The sequence below is a fragment of the Notothenia rossii genome (genome assembly GCF_949606895.1).
Source record: "Notothenia rossii genome assembly, chromosome: 5".
In the NCBI taxonomy this organism is placed as follows: domain Eukaryota; kingdom Metazoa; phylum Chordata; class Actinopteri; order Perciformes; family Nototheniidae; genus Notothenia; species Notothenia rossii.
This window is the reverse complement of record NC_136903.1, coordinates 3,275,444-3,300,014: the sequence shown is the minus strand read 5'-3', so window position 1 is coordinate 3,300,014 and position 24,571 is coordinate 3,275,444. Positions and strand designations below refer to the sequence as shown.

Sequence of the window (24,571 nt, the reverse complement as noted above, 5' to 3'; positions counted from 1 at the left end):
ATGTGTTGGAGCGCTAGCCAATAGAAGTGTGAGTGTTACAGAGTGATGTCACTATGTTCCGTTAGTAAACAAAGAGGTCCAATGGAGGCTTGGTTTTTGCTCTCCTACATCTAGATTTAATGAACACTTTGCATTGTAGGACTATTTATGTAAACATGAATAATTACTATCAAAAATGAAAATAGAAAAAACTCCTTCCGCTATACCCGAATACATCAAATGCTACTAAGTAATAGGTCGTCGAACATTCAATTATTTTATGTTTGCCTACATTTTTTTTTTATAAAAAACGAAATTCACAAATATGTAGTTGGAATATTTTCCACAAAAGTATTTATAATGACAACAATGATGCAAAAATGATCTCCCACCAATATCTGAACCAATAATCACAATTAGTCATATATTCCAAGTAGTGGAGCGCTAATAGACGGATAACAACCGAACTCAGCGTGAGATTGAAGGTTAAAGCTGCAGATGGTGGGCATAATGTGTGGTGACTGACACACAGCGAGGCAATTCAAAGGTTTGATCAGGTCGGTGCGTCGGCTCAGAGGGAGAAATTCAATCAGGAGCTCTGAAGGGTTTTGTCTGTGAAAAGAAAACTGATTGCTAACACAAAAGGTGTCATTTTCAATTTCACAGAGCGAGATCTGCAGAGCCTTTGAGCTTTACCTCCTCTCAATTAACTGTTCATGAGAATACAAAGGAACAATAGACACATACAGGGCTCATTAATAATACAAATCATCGGCTGAAATGACTGATTATAATGGAGCGTTTCTACGAATACGAGACGTACGATGGAAACATTTAGTAAAGAACAACGTGTTTTGTTTGGAGTTACATCGAGCTCATTTGGGGGTTGATCGATCGCCGCTGATAACGTGACATTAAAGTGAAAAATCGATTAAAAGAATTGCTGCAGCACTGCTGGAGCTCCAGTTTTACACTCGACATGAACGAGAAGCTTCCTGTAAAAGACATAAAAATAAAAAGGGTGAAGAGAATCACACTGAGCTGATGCAGAACGCCCTCACGCTCCACGGAAAAGTATAATGACTCTCCAAGAGAATTAGTAGAGAAGAGAAAGGTTTATGTCTGCATGCTATGTGCATTTTACATCAGCAGCTCCAAAATCTGAATAGAAATACAGTCAGTTTTTGGGGGAAACGTGGAAATGAGTACTCGTGGGATTTAGTATTTCAGTATCTTGCAAAGGTATTCATATTTTCAGTCCACATGTGCACCACCATCCAAATCAAAGCACGAGGCAAGGTCGAAAAGGTTTCTTTTTAATCCGAGCTGCGTGTGCACATTTGTAATACATTTACAAATGTGTAAAGTGTTTCTGACTTTGATTATAGGTACATTCTGCTATTTTGTTTACATTTCTTAATGTTCTCATCTCTTTTAGTTTTTTTATAAAACATCAAATTTTTCTGCTAAAGTTGAAAAATAAATGTCAGCTCATAGAGACTCTGTTAGCACCGCCTCGGGGTTCACTTGTTAAGCTCGATGCCCCCACCGGACACAACAATATTCAAAAAACTGTGCCTCAGGGCTTCTTAACATTTAACAACCTATTAATGTGTCATACCCACTTAACGGGAAGAAACTCAGCATTCAGACAATATTAAACATTTTTAGCTAAATGAAACACAAGGGTAATACCAAGCTTCTGAATTAGCACTCAGCGAAAAAAATGCTCAAGCAATTAGCACAGAACCCACGGTAGAGATATTTTATACTTCATGCAATCTGCACATTACATTACGTTTCATTACATTGCATTTAGCTGAGGCTTTTATCCAAAGCAACTTACAATAAGTGCATTCGACCAGGAAGATACAACCTTGAAGAAAACAGAATCATATAAGTACATCAGGTTTCATAGAGCCAAACATTTCAAGTGCTACTCAACTGGCTTTAGATAGCCAGTCCTTTATTAGTATATAAGTGCTTTGTTAGTAATTATATCGCTCGAAGTGGAGTCTAAAGAGATGAGTTTTCAGTCGTCGTGCACAAACTAGATATCATATGATTCCACAGATTCCAATGGTATAAGTATCATCACTGTGCGACCAGAACTCAGGGCAGCGAAAGCCAGCAAAGACAACACACAACTTCACTTTGCAGGGCCAAAACGGCAAATACGTCTTACCTTTGCTGTTTTCTGATCAAAAGTTGTGTTCAATGTAGGGCTGAACGATTAATCGATTTTAAATCGAAATCGCGATTTGAAATAATGCAATTATCTTCTTGTGTGTCAGTCATCCACACCAATCAGAAGTGCTGTGCTCCACATGTACCAGCCATTGTTAACCAATCAGAAGTGGCCCATGATAGAAGGTGATAGACAGATTGATCCAATCACCTGCCAAGTATTTTTGAAAGTGCCTGCCCTTTCCAAATGGCTTCCAATGGAGCTCTCCTAGATGGTTTGGTGAAACAAACCGTCTGAGTCAGGTTAGTAATGCTCCATCACATGTTTCTATCACAGGGTGAATCTTAAACTGAAGCTGACTATAAAGCAACCCAACGGAAGTTTCATGTAAGTTTAGTTCTTTCACTCGTAGCTCGGGCTGCGGGGGTGCTAGAGACGGGAGCACGTTGATACGACCTTCCTAGCCGGAGTTATGGCCGCATTTTACAATAAACTTACATTACTTCCGTTGGGTCGCTTAAAAACAAATATCGTAATTCGAATCGCAATCGCAATATTTGTCAGAAAAATCGCAATTAGATTTTTTCCCAAAAGCGTGCAGCCCTAGTTCAATGGCATTAAAATGCATACAAACGCTGCTGAAGGTTAATCCTATGTCTGTCACTTTGAAAAGATTACTGATAATCCATCATAATATTTATGTCAATAAACTGAGTTTTCATATAGAGAGCTGTAACCCAGCTTCCGGTTTTGGGCATGCTGGCTGCGCATCACTCATTCACCAATGGTAATGTTTAGATGGATTTTAGGAACTTCCCCTCAATTCTATTGGCTCCAGAGGTTAAAAAGAGGTGTCAATCATCAAAATCAACCAATGGGTTCCAGAGATATGGAAAATCCACCCAAATGACCGCAGAAGTGGGTTTTTTTTCTAAACCTCTCTAAAGAGGTCAAATTTCACTTGTTTTGCATCAATCTTGATACAGGGTACTTGTTATATGTTATAGTACGGATTCCTAAAGCTTTTAGTCTACTATCCCATCATTCAAGGGTGGGTTTCACTATAAGTTATGTTTTATTTTTGGACGGACAATATAATTAAATTTGTTTTACTATGTTCAATCTGAATTTACTTTAAAATAAAAAACATCCATATTGATTCTGAATCTTCTACATCCAACTCAAAGGTTTGTCATTACTTTGAGAAAAAAGATTATGAATTTAACCCTTTTAGAAGGGAAGATATGGTCATTTGTTCTGGGAATGTCATTTTCGAGCCTGAGACCTGAAAAGTAGGGTTACAGGTTAATCCATGTCTACCTGTCTTTTCATTGACTCCTTGTTTGCAGAGACTTACACTTGCTGTCTTTTCTGCCTGAAACCACCTTCAGGTTCAACTTTATACTTGTATTTACCCTTGAGCTTTCTCTCCATTATTCATCCCGCCAAGGCTGCTAACAGCTTGGTAATGTACAGTACTCTTGCCATGTTGTTGAATGACAGTTTTATTTTGGCCTTGAACTCGTGGATTTATTGCCTGCAACTTGTCTTGAATCAGGTTATTGGCAGTGCATCTTATCAGTCTGGGAAAGAGGCAGATTCATCTTCGGAGCGAACTACTTGTTGGACTGAATAATGAAAAGCTCCTTTGATGGAGGACTGAAAGCATGATGACGCTACAGCAAACAGAGTCTGCTGCCAAGATACAGTATGATCTGCTGCCAGAGAGGATTTGCTTAACACCTATGTCTTTTCTTTCCGTCTTAAAGAGTGGATTACACCCATTGAAATCCCAAGTTTAGCTTTGAGAGAATACAATGTTGTTCCAGAGAGAAGCAGCCTCTGGATCTTGAATCAGCTGCTGCCAAAACAGAGTTAGGTGTAGGTGGAACGATGAAAAACGAGTACATGACATTCAGCGTGGGATTGCTTTTCTTTTTTGAAACTCAACAGCTCAATTACTCAGTATCAGAACATCTACAGGGGTCCCCAAAGGAAGCATCACAACAAAGAGAACAAACAAATCTTAGTGACAGCTGTTTGCATAAAGACGACGGCACACCTGTGCGAGAGTCCCGAGGGAGTCCTCCCACAAACTGCAACCTCTTATCAGAATGTGCACGTTACTGAACAAGAACGTGGAGGAACGTCTCAGGAGCGTTTGCAGGACGTCGCCTCAACAAACGAGCGGAGACGCCTCGAGGGACGTCATTAGGCTCCAGAAGCAGCCAGTGTAAAGCAGGCTGCCACACAGCGAGCCGCTCAGCCTGTCAATACCTATTTCTCCATGAAGACTCGTAAATATATATAAATGTCATCAGGCTCCAGAGGACGGAGGCTGTCTGAGTGTTTGAGGCTGCGGGGAATTAACCCTACGTAACCTTTAAAATGTGATAGTGGTGCAGGAATTAGTCCTAAAACCCCAGAAATGAGTCAGCATTTTAGCACACCCGGTTCTCTTATCTCGAAGTCAATAGCTTTCTGAATATGTTTTTGAATAAATAAATAAATAAGGTCTGTGGTTAATACAAGCAGAAGTGTCTAAATGAAACGACTAAATATCACGCCCAACATTAGCCTCCTTTAGCTTAGCGGTGGTGACTTGAAGTCATGTGACCTTGCTGCAGTTCCTTTATAGCCCAACATTAGCCTCCTTTAGCTTAGCGGTGGTGACGTGAAGTCATGTGACCGTGCTGTAGTTCCTTTATAGCCCAACATTAGCCTCCTTTAGCTTAGCGGTGGTGACGTGAAGTCATGTGACCTTCCTGTAGTTCCTTTATAGCCCAACATTAGCCTCATTTAGCTTAGCGGTGGTGACGTGAAGTCATGTGACCTTCCTGTAGTTCCTTTATAGCTTAACATTAGCCTCATTTAGCTTAGCGGTTGTGACGTGAAGTCATGCGACCTTCCTGTAGTTCCTTTATAGCCCAACATTAGCCTCCTTTAGCTTAGCGGTGGTGACGAGAAGTCATGTGACCTTGCTGTAGTTCCTTTATAGCCCAACATTAGTCTCCTTTAGCTTAGCGGTGGTTAACATTAGCGTTTTACTTCTGGAGATTGCATTTACTCTTGAAATCATAAAGTGGTGCTAATATGTGGAGATTATCCCGCTGAACCTAACGTGTAAGTATCATAAACGTTTGTTTGCCACAGCGCTTAATTTCCGCAATATTCAAATATCCCATTGGCTTTTGCCAAAGGACCAACTGCGATGCTAATTTACAAGTATGATTTATTTGTATTTTGATGCATGTTTCACTGTCACCACATGAAAATGCATGCACCCGCTGCCTGAAGGACCACAATTACAACCCTGAATGAATGCAGTGTGCAAATAGAGATGTCTTCAACTGTTTATATTTAGACTAAGCCTTCATTCACTGCTAAATCTGTCACATTGTTCACAGGCCAGCAGCATTATCCTAAATAAACTTGTCCTCTTCTTATGATACAGTATAAATACCAGATGCTTTAAAGTCTGTGGGTTCAAAAGAATGACTCAAAGACAAAGATGAGTGAGTCATGTTTCCTATCCCAGTTTCACATAAAGGAGTAAAGAAATCCCATATCTGCATATAACTGCTTCTGGAAGTGAATTGAGAAGTAGATCAAAATAACTTTCTGTGGAAAGAAAATGTTTTCGGTTCTATTCACTGTGAAATGTCACTTCTGAGATTGTGGGAGATGCAGGTCACACTCTCGATCCAATTACATTTTCCAACACCAAAAAAAGATGTCATGTCTTGGGTTAAGCCCTGAGCCTGTTTTCCAGGTCTCAGGCTCGAAAATGACATTCCCATAACAAATGACCAGAACTTCACTTCTAAAAAGGGGTAAATTAATTATCTTTTTTCTCAAAGCAATGATGAACCTGTGAGTTGGATGTAGAAAAGTCAAAATCAATATAGATTTTTTTTATTTTAAAGTCAATTCAGATTGAACAACAAAAAAATGTAAATTATAGTTTCTGTCCAACAAAAAATGTTTTACTTATAGTGAAAACTACCCTTGAATGATGGGATGGTAGACTAAAAGCTTTAGGAATCCAAACTATAACATACAATAAGTACCCTGTATCAAGATTGATGCAAAACAAGTGAAGTTTGACCTTTTTAGAGAGATTTAGAAAAAAAAAACCACTTCTGGGGTCATTTGGGTGGATTTTCCATATCTGGCCCCCCTTGTTCGATTTTGATGATGGACACATCTTTTGAACCGTTAGAGCCAATAGAATGGAGGGGAAGTTCCTAAAATCCATCTAAACATTACCCATTGGTGAATGAGTGATGCACAGCCAGAATCCCCCCGAACCGGAAGCTGCGATACACTCTGGTGGCTTTCATTAGCAGCTAATATGAAATCACCGGTTTTGACATAAAAATGGAATGATGGATTATCAGAAATCCTTTCAAAGTGACAGACACATTGGATTAACCTTCAGCAGCGTTTTTATCGTTTTGACGCCATTGAAGACGACTTTTGATCAGAATAACAGCTGAGGTGAGACGCTCTCCCGTGAATGCTCAGTAAAGCTACGTGTTGTGATGTCTGTGTTTGCTTCCCCTGTCGCGCGTTCTGATCGCTCAGTGATGACATCAATACCTATAGAATCTGTGGAATCTCAGCTTTAATCTGATATCTTGTATGTGCAGTTACGAAAAGTAATGAGTGTTTTTTTTTACCTAGAGTTCTGTGCTAAGTGCATTAGCATTTTTTTGCTCAGGGCTCATTTAGACGTTTCTTGTGAGACTTGTGTTTTGTTTTCGGTAAAAATGGGTCGTATCTTGAGACCCCTCAAAGTGCTTCTACATATAAGCACTGGCACACAGTTGGCCATTGGGAGCAATTTGGGGTTAAGTATCTTTCCAAAGGACACTGATGACTGCAGGGCCTGGGGATTGAACCATCGATCCTCAGATAAATATAGGAACCCTCTACCTCCAAACCCACAGCATAGGACTAATAATCTAACTGTTTTGTGCTCTCAAAATGAGTCAAAGAGTTTAATGTTCTCACAAAACAAATAAGAACTCAATCTCCCTGAAGTAAAAGAAGAGAATAATTGTGAGTACAAAACAGATTAAAATGTTGAGTTTACCCTGTTCTGCAAATATTTGGCGGTACAGGTGTGTATTTTTATCCGAACTCCCCCTCACCTCCTCGAACAGTGATGTGTCATCAGTCTGCTGTTCAGCACGCTGCCTCTGATCTGTGTCATTCTTTTTATTCAGCTTAGAGCTTTGTGTAGGTGAGGAAGGAAGAGCAAGAGGGTTTTCCAGTCAGGAGGATATGGGCTGCGTTATGGACTCGCTTCTGTGGGTGGACAAATTGGGAGAAGTTCCAGACCAGAGAATAAAAAAAGTACCGGTATTCGTCATCCAAAAAGTTTTAAAAAGACAATGTTGTTGCATTAACAAGGAAAGTTCCAAGGTTGAACTAAACACATTTGATTAAAACAGTTCTTTATGGAGCATTTGACTGAATAAGGACTCAATGACATCAGTCTTCATAAAGCCACTGTTCTGATCTAAGAACAGAACAGTCGCACAAAGAAGTCCATTAGCAGTATGAAAGTGTTCAGAGGGGCTTCAAACCTGCAGCAGAAAATAAACTGAACTTCAGAACACACTGTTGTTTCTGGACTCAGACCACGTGGGTAAGGAGAATAAAAGGTGCTGCAATTTGTATGAGTTCTTTGCAGCGGCACAGCAGAAAAACAAAGAGTTTCTGAGACCGTTACGCCCACGAGCCGCTGTGCTGAACAGCAATTATAAGGACTACGTTTAGATGCATGTGTAAAATCATGAGTGACAGATCCACTAACTGGTACATGCAAATTACCTCTTGCTTTTTTAATCTTGTTCTCCTTTTCCTTTTCCTCTGAAGGAATGTGTACATTAACAGCAGCAACGGCATAAATTAAATTCTGATTAAAATACCAAATATGTCATTCGAAAATTAATGAACCTAGGACTAAAGACAATTCTGGTCTCTCCTTCACCTCCTCATCTCGTCTGCAAACCGTTTCCTCCATCTTCCCAGGTAGACACAAGTACACACTTTTACGACAGGAGGTGCATCCGCTGTGTAGTCAGTGGTACTTTATTACACTGAAAGTTATTTTGAGCCTTCTTAGGTGTGTTCAGTAGATGTCTTTGAGGAAGTAACTGGTAAGAGAAATCTGAGGTTTATTTCACTTTATTTTAACTGTATTTTTTTTATTATGAAGCCCGACAATTTTCCGACTCTTAGCCAAAGCATCGACAAAGCAGGCGTCATGGAGAGCCGCTGTGATTGCCCTCCGTATAATGTGTGCGACACAGGATATATGCTCAAATGGTAGTGTTCGTACTGTGGTTGGCCTCCGTATAATGTGTGCGATAGGATATATGCTCAAATGGTAGTGTTCGTACTGTGATTGCCCTCCGTATAATGTGTGCGACACAGAATATATGCTCAAATGGTAGTGTTCGTACTGTGGTTGCCCTCCGTATAATGTGTGCGACACAGAATATATGCTCAAATGGTAGTGTTCGTACTGTGGTTGCCCTCCGTATAATGTGTGCGATAGGATATATGCTCAAATGGTAGTGTTTGTACTGTGGTTGCCCTCCGTATAATGTGTGCAACACAGGATATATGCTCAAATGATAGTGTTCGTACTGTGATTGCCCTCCGTATAATGTGTGCGATAGGATATATGCTCAAATGGTAGTGTTTGTACTGTGGTTGCCCTCCGTATAATGTGTGCGACACAGGATATATGCTCAAATGATAGTGTTCGTACTGTGATTGCCCTCCGTATAATGTGTGAGATAGGATATATGCTCAAATGGTAGTGTTCGTACTGTGATTGCCCTCCGTATAATGTGTGCGACAAAGGATATATGCTCAAATGGTAGTGTTCGTACTGTGATTGCCCTCCGTATAATGTGTGCGACACAGAATATATGCTCAAATGGTAGTGTTCGTACTGTGGTTGCCCTCCGTATAATGTGTGCGACACAGAATATATGCTCAAATGGTAGTGTTCGTACTGTGGTTGCCCTCCGTATAATGTGTGCGACACAGAATATATGCTCAAATGGTAGTGTTCGTACTGTGGTTGTCCTCCGTATAATGTGTGCGACACAGAATATATGCTCAAATGGTAGTGTTCGTACTGTGATTGCCCTCCGTATAATGTGTGCGACACAGAATATATGCTCAAATGGTAGTGTTCGTACTGTGGTTGCCCTCCGTATAATGTGTGTGACACAGAATATATGCTCAAATGGTAGTGTTCGTACTGTGGTTGCCCTCCGTATAATGTGTGCAATAGGATATATGCTCAAATGGTAGTGTTCGTACTGTGGTTGCCCTCCGTATAATGTGTGCGATAGGATATATGCTCAAATGGTAGTGTTCGTACTGTGGTTGCCCTCCGTATAATGTGTGCGACACAGGGCATATTATCTCTGCTGCTATCATACTACAAGCACTATCTGTTCCTACAGTGGAGACCCTGTCCACGGTCTCCCACTACTGGGGCATGGTTCAGCAAAATGCCTTTCCTCAGGCTTCACCCCACCTGAAGCCAATGAGTTCAGTTGTTCCGTTACAGCGAGGTAGTTACGTCTGCTTCCCGACGTCCAGTGATCTGTAGTCAGTGCAATGCACAGAGTTTATGCCGATTCCTCAACTTTCTATGCATTTTCACTGCAATACACTTCATGGAAAAAGAAATCTGTGCTGAAATGACCAGATGAAGTTGGAGTCAAACGTGGTAATGTGTTTTTAAAAAAGCATAATTTATATTTAAAGCGATAAGGTTTCAAGGTGAATCACATTGACAGCCCTAGTAGAAACAGCACAAAGTCAATCTTTTAACGTATTGAGGGTTGTTCCATTATCTCATTAGGTGAAGAAACTGATGTGCGTCTGTTGGTTTATTTCTCAGCAAACTGAGTGTGTATTCTCACACACATGCATCCTGCAGCCGTGCTACAGTACTGCTTGTGGAAGAAGTGTTGCTCTCATGGTACTGTAATGTTCTGCTGACTGCTGAGACTTTGAGTCAGGACCGTCTTTGGCCCCGGGGCCTCGCTGTCTGACGCTCTTCATGGAGCTCCCTGATCTGAGTCCTGCTGAGACATCCTTTCACTTTAGAGAGGAGGAGGAGGAGGAGGAGGAGGAGGAGGAGGAGGAGGAGGAGGAGGAGGAGTTGCATAACCCTTAAAGAGCTCAGGGTAACTGACAGAGAAGGAGGGATGACAAAGGAGGACGGAAGTCGCCTCCAGCTGATTTGTGGCCAAAAATCGCGCCCGCAGAAAACAAACCGAAAGGAGCCTCCATGCAGCTGAAGAGGCTTCCTACAGCGATGGCGTTTATCTTGTTTGTGTAATAAACAGCTGCCAGGGGATTAGATGTGTGCAGGAGGGTGGAGGGATGCGTGGGACTCCATCAGGAGGGGTTTCTGCAGTTTCCCTGCTCCGTTTGCCAGGCGCTTGGAAACGAGACAAAAACAGAAACACCGAGGGAAGACTGGAGGAGGCGAGGAAACAACAGGTGGCAGTTTCCTCTCAATGTCAGGAAACAGATAGAATATTCTCTCATTTTCATTACGTCACAATGGACTCTGTATCCAGCTTCCACCTTTACTACATTTTACATTTGAAAAGCCTCCGTGAATATTCTGCTGAGATATGCGAGGCAGTAACACAGCAGAAAGGTTTCCCTCCTTCCATTCAAATGAACTGAAATGACAGACTGTGAGCAGGAAGAGTTCAGAAGTCTCAGAGCTGAGAGGCAGAGAGGTGGTTAACCCTCCATAGCTTCAGGCTGCTGCCCTGCTGCGCTGCTCGGCCTCCTGCAGCCACACATCAACCAGACTGTGCTCAGGATTCTGGGGGTAAAGATCTGAGGGCATCTTTCTCTGGCAGAGGAGTGCTGGAGAAAGCTCTCATGCCAGCGTTTCATCAAGAAGAAAGCGCCCCCAGTGCTTCTCTCTCCAGCGAAGTCACCAGCACTTTTCTGCAAACTTGAGATATTTTCAACTGCAGCTCTCGGGCAACCGCAAAAAAACATCTGAAGAAGAAGCTGATTGCAGCGCTTTCTCTCATGGCGGCCACAAGCAACGGCATGTGCTCAGTCCTCAAAGTAAAGAAAAGAAAGGAGCCTCATCCCAACGTGCACACTAACTCTCCATTGGTTGACGCACTAGCATGTCCCTTTTGCTACAAAGGCGAATAAGGTCATTTGTTTAACTTAAAGATATCAGCAAGACATTTCTCCAGGTAGTTCCTTACATTAAGACAATTGTTTTTTGAAATAGCATGTTTAAATATGCAAATGAGCCATACTCTCATTAAATACATTTCAGGAACCGAAATCTGAACTTTGGATAAAGCCAGGTTCAAAATTCTTATTTCATTTTGTAGTCATATTAGAATCTAAAGTTTTTACTGAAGGGATTTGGATATCTCTTTTTATCACTCCATAAATCAGATAATACTGTCAACATCCCTAAAATATCCATTTGCCATGTTTTTAGGTATAAAATGTACTGATATAATTCAGGCTATGAATGATATATGAACAAACCCTTCTGTAAAAGCCTTCATAATGTTGATAGGAATATAACTGGAAGGTTTGGTGAATGTAAGGGCTGCTGAAGTGGACATTTCTCACTCAGAATATGAGAAAAAACTCGTTTTGAGAAAACGACCTTTAAAGATTGCAGTGTGGCGCTAGCTCAACCCTCCTGTTCTCTGGATGACAGCTTGCGCCTCGACGCACTCCGTGAAGGTATTTCATAGACAGGGTCATTTGTTTTTTGTATAACCTTGCTTCGTGCAACTGACAATTGTTGTCGTCTTCTATGTGAACGTTTATTTCGCTGTTCTTTTGCCATTTTGAGATTTACATTTCCAGCGAAAAGCTAAAACAGTAAGTGTTTTAGCACACCACGTGACGCATCTGAACGAATCACGTTCTCAGAAATTGACACCAGCCAATGAAATTTAGTTTTTTGGTTTAAGACCCCTTTGTGCTTTCACGATTGGTTGCTGATACAAAGGAAATGACCATATTTGGATCCGATGATCAGCGTATGGTAGGTTATACAATTTCAACACTGACCAGTAAAACATTCAGGGTCCATCAGGCCGATCTACTCCAACAAATCAGCTTTTCTGTCTTTTTTTTTTTTTAATATAGTGTCTGTCTGACATTAACATCAGGAAAGATAGACAGCGTCACTAGCACTTTTCCCAAAAAGATGAGGCGTCTTCAGCTAAACGCTTGGAGCGGATATACAAAGATGGCAGATTGCTCTAATAACAAAGATCCTGGATGCAGCGCTTTGTCTCAAGACAGTTGCATACAGTTATAATCTCTCTTATCATTGGAACAAATATTGAAAGAAGGCACTGAAACTCAGGGAAATAATTGTATACAGGGCTTTAATCAAGATCCTCAGATTGAGAATCAACATGTGTCCACTAAGTGAAGGCCTAGGATTCAAACGTTCCAACATGTTGCGTGTCTCAAAACAAACCCTTGTGTGGTTATAAAGGAATTTGAACTGGGATACCTTTGTGCCATTTAAAATAACAAGGGAAAGAGAACAAGGAGAACAAGTTTACTATCGGCCCCTGCTCTCATCATATGGTTTATTCTGAGTCATGCACCAGTCAGTGTTATGGAGGCAGTCTGCTGATTCAACTTGAAATGTTAATTATTTATCAGAATTAGGGATGAACCGGAGAGGCTCTCTGGGAAATAAACATCCTTCGTGTTAACTAGACGGCCTTGGGGTGAAACCTGGACCGCTTCCTTCCTTCCTCTCGTCTGATTCTCACCACGTTTAATCAATACATTCACAAAACATCAATCAAAAGCCCTTTGAGAGAGAATCATTCACTTCCTTGAACTTCAACAACTCAGACTTTCAATAATGTAGCATTAGAGACTATAAAGAGCTCTTTTGGTCTGACACTTATAAGTGGCTGCTTCACAAAGAGCAAACAAGACCTGTTAAACTCACGCTGAACGTTCTCACTGTGTGAACAAGGAAAGAGCAGATGTTGCACGGCTGGTTTCTCTGCTCCAGCTTCTCCACTAAACTTCCTCCCAAAAGGTGTCAGGGTTTACGGTCAGTCTGGTTCATATCGGTGTTACACAAACCGCAGACAAGCTGTTAATGTTTCAACATGTAAACCGGGAAGAAAATGGATTTGACTGAAAAGGAAAGTAATCAATAAATAATAAACCTTTGGCCACATGGCTTTCACAGTTGGCAAAGCATACATCAAAGTGATGGAAACTCGAGAGCAGTGCAGATCATTTTACTTCAATAGATAGATTTAATAAATATTACGTTTGCTACGGATGTTGGTTTTCAGTTGGGGAATTTGGGTGCTTTGTTTGTTTTTCAGAAAGATTAAGAAAAACTATTGGCCAGATTTTAATGAGACTTGTAGGAGTTCACAATTCGCAATATGGACTAGTGCTAAATGCTCCTGAAGTCAAATGTAACACCTTTTAAGACCTTTTTTAAGACCCTCTCCATAAATTTCAAGACCTCATCGCCACTTTGACTTCTAACCGGTTACATTCGCAACACACTTTACCTGGTGGTTGCAACTAGAAGTGTTTTCATAGTGGCTTTCGTCAACTTTTAATTGAACAATTTAGATGAGTTATAAATGGAACTATGAGTTGAAACTGTTATGGTTATTTCAAAGTAAAGGAAAATGTGAATTCACCTCAACAGGACATGTGATTTCTAAAGTTGATTCAAAAAGATTACAAGAAACAAAGTCATCGTAGCATATTTGTCCTTTCCCCCCACATGCAGTCATGTATAGAGCATTGATGTGTTTTTTCCGCAAGTAACAACACCCATGTCATCATTAAAGTGTGTGCTGGGGGGTGAGAGCATCATGGAGTCTGAGCGTGGGCCGCCGCTAAGCACCGGCTGCATCATTACCTCCGCCTCCAGAGGCACGGCGGCCAGCAGGAACTGACGGGATCAAGACGGAGGAAACGTTTTCCGTCAGAACTATTATTAGTCTTCAATCACTTCAGACAGGAGGGAAGGGAAACATTTCCAGCATCGCTCTACGCTCCAGCACAACACTAAATCTTTTTTCTGCACAAAAGGGTTGCAATCAATCCAAATGTTAGCGAAATTATCCAAATCGCACCAATATGTGGTAAAGGCCAAACATCTGAATGAAATACTGTGTAGTACAAGTCCCGGCCCGTTGACAGTGTTCTAAAGACTTCTTATGGCACCATGATCCTTTGAATGTATTCCTAGATGAAGATGTGAATGATGTTTCACTCAGGGTCATTCTAATAAGGCAAATCACAATTGAAATATCTGTCAGAATAATCGCAATTTGTTTGTTTTTTCAAATCGTGCAGCCTTAACAGTTGGTGATGCATTTGGTTGGTACTGCAGGTTTCAGCTAACTGATCAATATAGCTTCCAATTAGCTTTAAAGCATCAACGTAGAACAGCAGCAGCTTGTCAAACGAGCAGAGAAAGTCATTCTATGTCAGTTTGAGCGTGCAATGGAAAATAACACTTAGTTTTAGTGGAGTTTGAACGGGATCCGGGTCCAAAAGACCTGATTTGTACACTCCTGAGTATATGGATTAACTCTATAACGTTACGTAACAGTGGACGTCATCGTCAACACTTCAGGTTTCTAAATGAAAAGGTCACCCATTATGCAAAATCCTCTTCTTCATGTCTCTTCTACATCAACATGTGTCCCCTCTTCTCCATGTCTCTTCTTCATCAACATGTGTCCCCTCTTCTTCATGTCTCTTCTACATCAACATGTGTCCTCTCTTCTTCATGTCTCTTCTACATCAACATGTGTCCCCTCTTCTTCATGTCTCTTCTACATCAACATGTGTCCTCTCTTCTCCATGTCTCTTCTACATCAACATGTGTCCCCTCTTCTCCATGTCTCTTCTACATCAACATGTGTCCCCTCTTCTTCATGTCTCTTCTACATCAACATGTGTCCTCTCTTCTTCATGTCTCTTCTACATCAACATGTGTCCCCTCTTCTTCATGTCTCTTCTACATCAACATGTGTCCTCTCTTCTCCATGTCTCTTCTACATCAACATGTGTCCCCTCTTCTCCATGTCTCTTCTACATCAACATGTGTCCTCTCTTCTTCATGTCTCTTCTACATCAACATGTGTCCCGTCTTCTCCATGTCTCTTCTACATCAACATGTGTCCCCTCTTCTTCATGTCTCTTCTCCATCAACATGTGTCCCCTCTTCTTCATGTCTCTTCTCCATCAACATGTGTCCCCTCTGTGGAAAGACACTCTGAAAGTTTCAGGAACAAAGATTCTCTCTCTTTTTGATCCATTTCTATAAAAACCTGTCTGAAAATGAGCTGATCAGATTTTGGCCACTTTATGATGTCATAACGATGTTTTGTCTTGTGTAACCACTAGCCAATCAGCAACCAAGGTAACCCCCCCCCCTTATCACCTGAATCTCCTCCTAGAGCTCCATTGATTGAAATGTGATGTTAAATACAATGCTAAGAAGAGCGCTGTAATGATCTGCGGAGCAAAAGGGGATAAGAACCTTGGTTTTGGTTGAAACTAAGTATCTAGGACACATCATTACAGATGAAATGGCTGATGATGATGATGATGACATGTATAGACAGCGTCTTATATACACAAGCTAACATGTTGGCTAGAAAATTCTCTTGGTGTTCAGATAAGGTTTAGGTGAACCTCTTTAGAGCTTATTGTACTCCTCTGTATACTGCCCCCTTGTGGGTCAAGTTTAAGAAGGCGAGCCTCAAGAAGCTCCAGGTTGCTTATCATGATTGTTTGCGTATACTAGGGCTGCTCAATTAGTCGTATTTTAAAATCGCAATTACGATTATGGCTTGCAACGATTACGAAAACCACGTAATCGAAATAAACGATTATTTTTGTATTATCATTATTTTTTACTAGATTTTTTTTTAATTGTTTTTTCAGTTAATTATACTTAAAGTTCAGGGTAATCAACTGTTAAAAACATACTGTTCAAATAGTTTTTCTCCAATAAATGGATGTTTTCAAAGTAAATGGATAATCGTTTTTAATAATCGTGATATCAATTATTGACCCAAATAATCGAGATTTAGATTTTTGCCATAATCGAGCAGCCCTAGCGTATACTGCTTAGAAAACCAAGGTGGTGCAGTGCAAGTGAAATGTTTTGTAATGCACGAGTCAACACGTTCCATGCTCTCTTGAGAAATCTGATGAACAAATTCATCTGTCGATTAAATGTTTCTCATAACTCTGTCATTATGCTGCTTTCAAATCCGTGTCTCAGTGCTGTACGATACCAGTCACCTCTGTGGAAACATTGCTATAACTGCCTTTTTTCATTTATATTTGAGTGTTGTATGTCTTTTAATAATGCACCAAGAGTCTCTTTAAATAAAGCTGATGATGATGAGTTATTTTTAACCAAATGTCTCTCAGAGGGGCGTGGGGAGGGGCTCCTTATTTTCATCTAAAGTAACAGACAGAGAATCAGCACTTTGGAAACAGCGCTGAAACAGAGGGGATTATGGGTAATGCTGCAATGATCCGTTTGGTGTTTGGAGCCAAACAGAGACAGGGGCTGTATATATCTGCGACCTGTGATATATTCATGAAAAACAGTATGATAGGGCAGTGGTTCCCAACCTGGGGTCGCAGGGGGGCGCCAGGCCTCAGATGATTTGAGGCCAAATATCATATTTAGACTTTTTTTTTCCCATTTTTTTTTTTTTTACATATAATTGTAAGGCAATACATGATTGTCACTAAAAGCCTTGTTTCTACATTACAATAAAATATAAAAAAATAATTGATTAATTAATCGTAATACAAATTCAAGTTAGTATTAAAGGCATAAAAAGAAAGAAATGTACAATTCTTTCTTTAATAGAAATATTTCTTCTGCCCGTAAAGTGTCCAAACCAGGCTTGTCTGGATAAGCACATTTTTAAAAACATAGTCATTGTCCATGCCGGTTTCAGTTGGATTATTTGTCCCAGTTGCTCCGATCAGATCGGTCTCCTCCATTTTGTAGATTTTTTACGACTTTTGAATCCACATAAACACATCGGCAAAATCCGGCTTACTTTGAGCATGTGTTTCAAACAGTTCAATCCCTTTGTGAATTGTTTCCACTTCTGCCGTCCTTTAATTTCTTCATACAGCGGGAATCCAAATGAATGAATCCTGAGTCCAATAACCATCAAAGTCACTCCAATAGCTAATACTTAATTACGCTTTCATCCTCCTTTAACAAAATACTTCACATTCATCCAGTTGGTGACAGTATATGTAGCATTTTTGAGACTTTGAAACTTTAATTACCGCTGCCCCCCCCCCCCGTGTGTGTGTGTGTGTGTGTGTGTGTGTGTGTGTGTGTGTGTGTGTGCAACTTCCAACAGGAGTTATTTGGGGGGGCTCTTGGGGAAAAAAGGTTGGGAACCCCTGTGATAGGGGACCTTTAAAAAAAAAAAAAGGCACTGTAGGGCCCCAACTAATGACTACTTTCATTATGACTATTGTGCTGATTATTCTATATATAAATCGGTTCGATGTTAGTCTAATATTGTCAGGAAATTAAAGTCCATCCCAGTTTCTATAAATCCAAGGTGACATCTTAAAATGTCAAGTTTTGTCCGTCCAAAGCCTAAAGATATCGACTTTGATTTGATATGAAAACAGAGATAAAAGCAGGAAATATCCACATTTAAGAGGTTGAATACTGAGTTTCTTGACATTACAGTACATCAGGAAGAATCACATGCTTCCAAGGTTTTACTGTCCTCTGAACAGTAGCTACATCTTAGTGGTTGTCAATGAAAATCTGAAGTGCCATGCTTCTCAAACAGTGCTAAGTACAATCAACGTAAGGCAAAAGAAGTAAGGAAGTAATATATAGTGCAATAAGAAATGGTGAAAGTGAAACAAAGGTATAGTGGAGGAGAAGGTACAGAATGTTAGATACAAAAGATAAAGAGGGATTACGTGAAATTGTTGGAGATTAACGTCAATCGACTAAACAAAAGATTTACATGAAAATGGTGAAGCACAGCAGGAAGTGCTGGTGTAAGCCAAACAGTAGACCATTGTTGTGAGGACATCCTGATAAAAAACAAAACAATGGCTGTTCTCAGATCTGCTTCCTGTCTGACTTCACTTGGATGACTTGCTCCTCTGCCGATAAACCCCCCCCCCTGCCTGCAGAGAGTTTTATGGATTCTTCCGTCCTGCAGAGATCCAGAGCTGGGCAGGAGTCCAGGGATTCAAACCAGCAACACACAGACACGCCTCTCACCTCGCACCAGGGGAGTACTATTAACACGAGGAAATCCACTTCCTCTGCGAGACAACAAATCGATCGCCGCGTTTTCCTAAAGACTTCACACTCTGTTTATTTATGAATCAGCGCCGGGAGAAGCAGGACTTCCAGCACCACTGAGGAAATGCTCTCAGATTCCCTCGTGTTGGATCTCAAGTTTCTGTCTTATTAATGTGACATGGGTTTAATATTCTGAACTTGCACAAATAAACTCCCACGTCTGCCTTCTGTCGGAGCAGATTCATCACTCTCTGGATGGAAACACCTCGTCTCTGCTTATTGAAATCAAACACCACGAGACGCTCATTACCAGGCTCCCCAGTGGGAACATGGAGTCAGAACTGGCATCCCGTGCTTGTTTTATTGAGTGAGAACTCGCAGGTCCAGGATGCCCTCCAGCACCGCAAAAAGATGCATTCATCTGAATATAACATGAAGAAACCCCGGGGGGAGGGGGTTTCGCTTAATCAGCTGACGGTCCTTGAATGAAGTGCAGCCAAGGATGGGGATTCAATGCATCCGGAAATAAATAAATAACTGAACATGTGTGCCTTTAAAATAAAGCTTTTTGAAGCAGCTCTACCTATGTGTAGTGTGCAGAGATTTTAACAAACAGTTACATGAAACCAAAGGAAGCAACTTAAAGGTTAAGAGGACTTTTAAGGAGATATTGCTGTCAGTTTTAAGGTGATTTTGTTTGCATTTACAAAAGGTGTGTAGAATGGATTATAAGGTAAGCACAAACAAAGCAGACTTTAAGAAGTCCGTTCTAAGGCTGATGAGGGGTTTTACCCAATGGGATGGAAGCTGTAGATCGATAGCATTGTTTAATGTGTAATGTTGAAGGGTGGTGGGTTCATTACAATGTTATTTTTCAAGGCAATTAAAAAAGAACTGCATAAAGTATTGGTTTAACAACCTAGATACCCCTGATTCCCACATAACTCTTCACCACTATGCCAGATTCCTTTCGGATTTCACTCAATTTAAGGTAGACATGACCCGAACCAAAAAGATATACACAGCACAACTATAGAAACACATTACATTCAACAAGTCCAGTAGATTGTTCAATTCGGCATTAATTTCAACAAAAACATAGCGGGTTTTTTAGGATATATCCAATTTAACAGCTGGTTCACAATGGTGGTGGTCACTCTCAAAGGATTGTTGTGATACGGAAACAGCGTGGAAGCAACAGGAGAATCAAAGAGAAAAGGAGCTATTTTGTTCAAATTAAACAATTCATGGTGGATGTAATATATGCCGAATTGATAAGTAGGTGCATATGATTGTAAAAATATTAAAAGTGTAGTTGTTTGTTGGAAATATTGTGTCAGGTGGGAGAATATGCTTTAAATTGACTATTTTCTAATGGAGCTTCGACCCTAAATATTGTACATTGCGCATAGGAATCCTGAAGCATTAGGACATGTTTGTCCAATATAGAGATGACATGCTGTTTATTTCAAATTAAATATATTGTTGGTCTCTTGAAAGCAGACAACAGGTGTTTCTCTCACCTTCTGCTGCCGCCGGGCCATGTCTGTGGGCTGCTTGGCGTTGAAGGGGTAGGCAATGCACCGGAGGACAAACACATAAATCTGCACTTTAGTCTTCCTCTCCTCTTCCTCCTTCTGGATCTTCTCCCTCTCCTTCCTCTCCTCCTCCTCTTCACCTTTATCGTTGCAGTCTTTCGGAGCACCTTTCCCGGGGACAGCAGCTCCAGGTGCGGGGGGGTTTCTCCGGTTGTTTCCGCGTTTCCCCCCCGAAGAAGGAGCCTGTTTCCTGGGAGCCTCCTGCACAACTTCTGGGTCGGACTCCCCGCCCGTGTCTTCGCTGGAGGACGGGTCCAGCATGGTGGGGAACTCCGAGAAAAAAGAGAAACACCTGTCAGAGTTTGTTTGTTTTAGTCGACGTGGCGCTAACAGCTGCACTTTTCACACCAACGGTTCTTCTGTTCAGCCGTTAGTGTTGGACGCGTGGACGTTGGTTAGTTGCCAAACGGTTTTTAACGGTTAATATTCATCGGGGTTGTCGTCGCGTGCACTTCGTTCCGACGCACCGCCGGGAATGTGATGTGTTGGAATGGCTGCGCGTAACCGCTGCTGTGAGCGCGCTTTGACAGTGAGCGCTCCTTCAGACACAGGTGAGCAACCTGTAGCTACAGAGAGAGGAGAAACACAGCGAGAGGGATCACTCTGTCGGGGTTTATAAAAAAAACCTCTTGTGCAAACAGTTAATAGGTTAGTATAAGACATTGTACGGAAGAGGATTAGGGCCACATGAGAAAAAAAATGTTGGAATGTGAAAAACTAAACTCTGATTCTGGATTTTTTTCTCAGAGTTCTGAAATTGAAGTCACTCAACTCACTCATTCTGTGCTATAGGCTACACTATGTATTTCAGATAAGATAGCAAATTATAAAATAAGATTGACCTTTATTAATCCCCGTAGGGAAATTCAGGAGTTTAAGAATTAACAGAGTGAGATTGAAAAACAGGACAGTACAAGATTAATACAATTAAATATATATGCAGGTAAATAACTGTTAAAATAAGAAATGAATTAAATGAACATATATATACATACAAATATGTATGTATATATTATATTTAAGTACATACATATTTGAGTCCCATATACTGAGGAAAAATACTTTACTTTGCTACTTTAGACTTTTACTTTACTACTTTCAGAGACAATTATATTGCTTTTTATCACGCCATATTTCCTATTTCGAGTTTAGTTACTGTTCTGATCAAGATTTTACAAAAGAAGATGTTATATTTCAACTATTTAAAGAAGTTGTGTTACAGTAAAGATCTGCTATCTGTAGCTGCAGAGTCTTTTGTTTATATGTTATGTTGCAAACAAACAAGTGATGATAAAAGGACTTACTTCTTCAATTGTATTAGGGGCAGCAGCAGCTCAGTCCCTGGTTGGAGTCCCTGGTTGGAGTCCCTGGTTGGAGTCCCTGTCCGTGCCGAAAGAAAGGCGGATCCTGAACTACTTCCAGGTGGCAAACACATGGCAGCCTCTTAGCTCTGACACATAACTGTAAAGATGCAGGTGTATGTTTTTGATTGTGTATTATTTACTAACATCGTATAACTGAATTTTCCCTTGTGGGATTAATAAAGTATGTATTTTTGTTCTTCATCGTTATGCTAGTTTATGCAATACTATTCTAGATGTTAGCAGGCACGTGCACACATAGACATCAAAGTGGGCTTGAGCCCCTGCCCTTTTTCTTCCTCCAGAGAAAGTGCCCTTTTCCCCCTTTTTTTATTTTTATAAATGAATAAATATCAGTACTGCTGTTTGCGCACAGTTTCCCTTTCCAAAAATATATTGATTGAATGCTAAATTAAAATATTTTTTTGTGATATTGGGCTATATAAATAAACATTGATTGATTGATTGATTGATTGATTGATGAACAAATTACTAAACTGCCAGTGCCTCGAGTTGACAAAAACAAATATAGTTAACTAAGGTAGGCTACTAGCTAATGGATAAGTTAGCTCAAGGTTTAGCTAAGGCCATTTATCATGGGCATACAGGCTAATGTGCTGTAGGGGAGACACTAAAGGAGAATACAGTAAAATGTGTATCTAATAACGTCATCACAATCGCCACATTGATATGCTATGGAAGCAAACGAGAGACAGAAGTATTTGAATTTTATCAGACACCAAATGAATTGCACACCCCTTACAATTTCACTTCTGACTTACTGCACATATTTTACTTAGTAATTCTTACTTTCCTATTTAGTGATAGTGTTTTAATATGTTTCTATATGACAGTGTTTGTATTGTATTCAACACATATACAGTGAAGCAGATTCCCTTTGAATGTAAACTTTCTTGGCAATTAACCTTATTCTGAAACAGAGATGGTTCTTTTTACTCCACTGCATTTTGTCTGACAGCAGGTTAGTAGGGAGACGTTTTTTCCCCTGCAGAGTAATACCTCCTCTCAAATAGACGATCTTTGAGCTGAAAGGGAAGCAACATGTGTTCGAGCTGGAACACAAAAACATTTAAAGATGTACACCTCACAGTAAAAATATAAAGTGGTTTAACTAAAGTAATCTGTATGTAAGAATATGTATGTGTAGATAACAAATGTCTCAACTAATGTGTTGTTTCAATGTTATAAATACGCTCTGGCAGACTTTCCAAATTAAAGGTCACCTATCATGTTATTTGTAGGCAATAGCATAGGTCTCAGATATATACAAATATATAAAAAACATGTCTATGAAGTCTTTTGCTCAAAATACCAAGCAGAGCTCCCATTAGCCATGCCTCATATCCCTCTATTTCACTTCCTGTTTTAAAAGTGCTGATTCTGGGTATAAAGCTTTAAAAAAATAGAATTGCTAAAAAAAAAAAAAAAAAGTAGGGGTCTGAGCTCATGCGGGACCCGGCAGCTACAGTCTAAACTAAATACTGCCGTGATGAAACGCCATATCATGGATTATCAAGGATTCTCTCTGAAACAGTATGGAGCTCAAAGGCTTTCTCTCTTGCCGGTTATACCACAAGGTGAGTTCCTTTTTACTTCCTGCTTCTTCACACACATGCTCTCCAGTACAGGTTAGCTCTGAGTGTTAGCGATGCTAATGTAAACACCGACCATATTACGTCCAAAACAGTCGGGCATTGTTTCTGATAGCAACGTGTCTGATAGGGCCGTGGGTCCACATTTCAGATATTACGTCATATCGGACGCAAATCTGGATCAGCTCCTTTGTTCCCCCGTTTTTAGAGATTTGGGTACGGAGGGAAAGAGAGAGGGTTTTATTTCCTGACGCTGCGTGAGTTCCCCCGACACACATGATAGGTCCCCTTTAAGTCTTTCAGGATTGTGTTCACTACAAAACAAACCATACACATATAGATTTGTAAAGAGGGCTTTCTACCTCCTTAAAGCATGACAGACAATTCAAACAAGCACATTGTCCACTATGATCACAACATGTTAAGCTCTTGCAGCAGGGGATTACAGCTTTTGAATAGCAGTGTACACAGTTTATATAAATATCTTGTGTTAAGGTGTAGTCATTTAGGGACACAATAGCCACTAGAGGTCAGTGTTTCTCTGGTTGTTTACACCACGTACTAGTCTTAATTGGAGTCCTTAACATATAGGAGTTACTGAGCAATAAAGGCAACATATACAAAAAAAAAAAAAACAATCGCCTACATCTGTAATAATTCACATGTTTTCATTATTACAGGTTTTTGATTTACTGCTTCTGCTGCAGCTATAATGACACCAACCTGATAACTAAAGTGAGTAAAGTAGAGCTTCGTTGGTGCATTATTTATGTTTTATCCAAATGTATATCTGGGAGGAACATTGCCGTAAATGCTTCTCCTCTAAAGTGTCAACGTCAGAGGATGTTCAGAGTTAAAACTATGGACTGATTTCCTTTCTATTTATTACATTTGCCTGCGATCCAGCACCTCACCTGAACAGTTGTGTGCGCTCCATCCATCCGTGCTTTACTGAACACAAAGCTGCACATAAATGGGAACTCCACCAATTTAAAGGTGGGGTAATTCACTTCAGAAACACTTTTTGTTATATTCCATGGAATGCTCTTAACATCCCGATAGCAATGAATACATTAAATGCTTTGACAATAACTACATTAAAAAATATCATCTGTGGAAGCCGTAGCGCTGTAAAAAGCACGACCAATCATCTGAGCCGGCCCGGCTAAAGTAACTGGATGGCCTACCTGCCTGTCAGCCTTCCATCTGTGCACAAACTCATCTCGTGCCCTCATTGGTCATGTGCACGTTCGTGTGTGTTGGAGGAGGGGCTCTGTAAGGAAGTCTGAAGGAAGTGGCAGATGTTTTTCGGTTGCGTACTTTCAAATTCTTGCGCACTCCAGCTGGTTTCTCCATTCTTACCTACCCCACCTTTAACATGGCAAATAAATTGTTGTTTGCTAAAATAGTCCGGCTGAAATTGTGGAAATGCATGCACTGTAGTG

General features: G+C 40.5%; 1 protein-coding gene across 1 annotated transcript in view; it reads right to left on the bottom strand.

Moving 5' to 3' along the window:
• Positions 1-20,919, bottom strand: part of LOC307041248 (calcium-dependent secretion activator 2-like) — a 182,756-nt gene extending 161,837 nt beyond the window's left edge. Inside the window, exon 1 of the mRNA XM_079684557.1 lies at positions 20,078-20,919. Within this exon, the coding sequence (XP_079540683.1) occupies positions 20,078-20,413 (336 nt within the window). The 5' untranslated portion in view covers positions 20,414-20,919. The remainder of the gene's footprint in view (positions 1-20,077) is intronic.
• Positions 20,920-24,571: the final 3,652 nt, after the last annotated feature.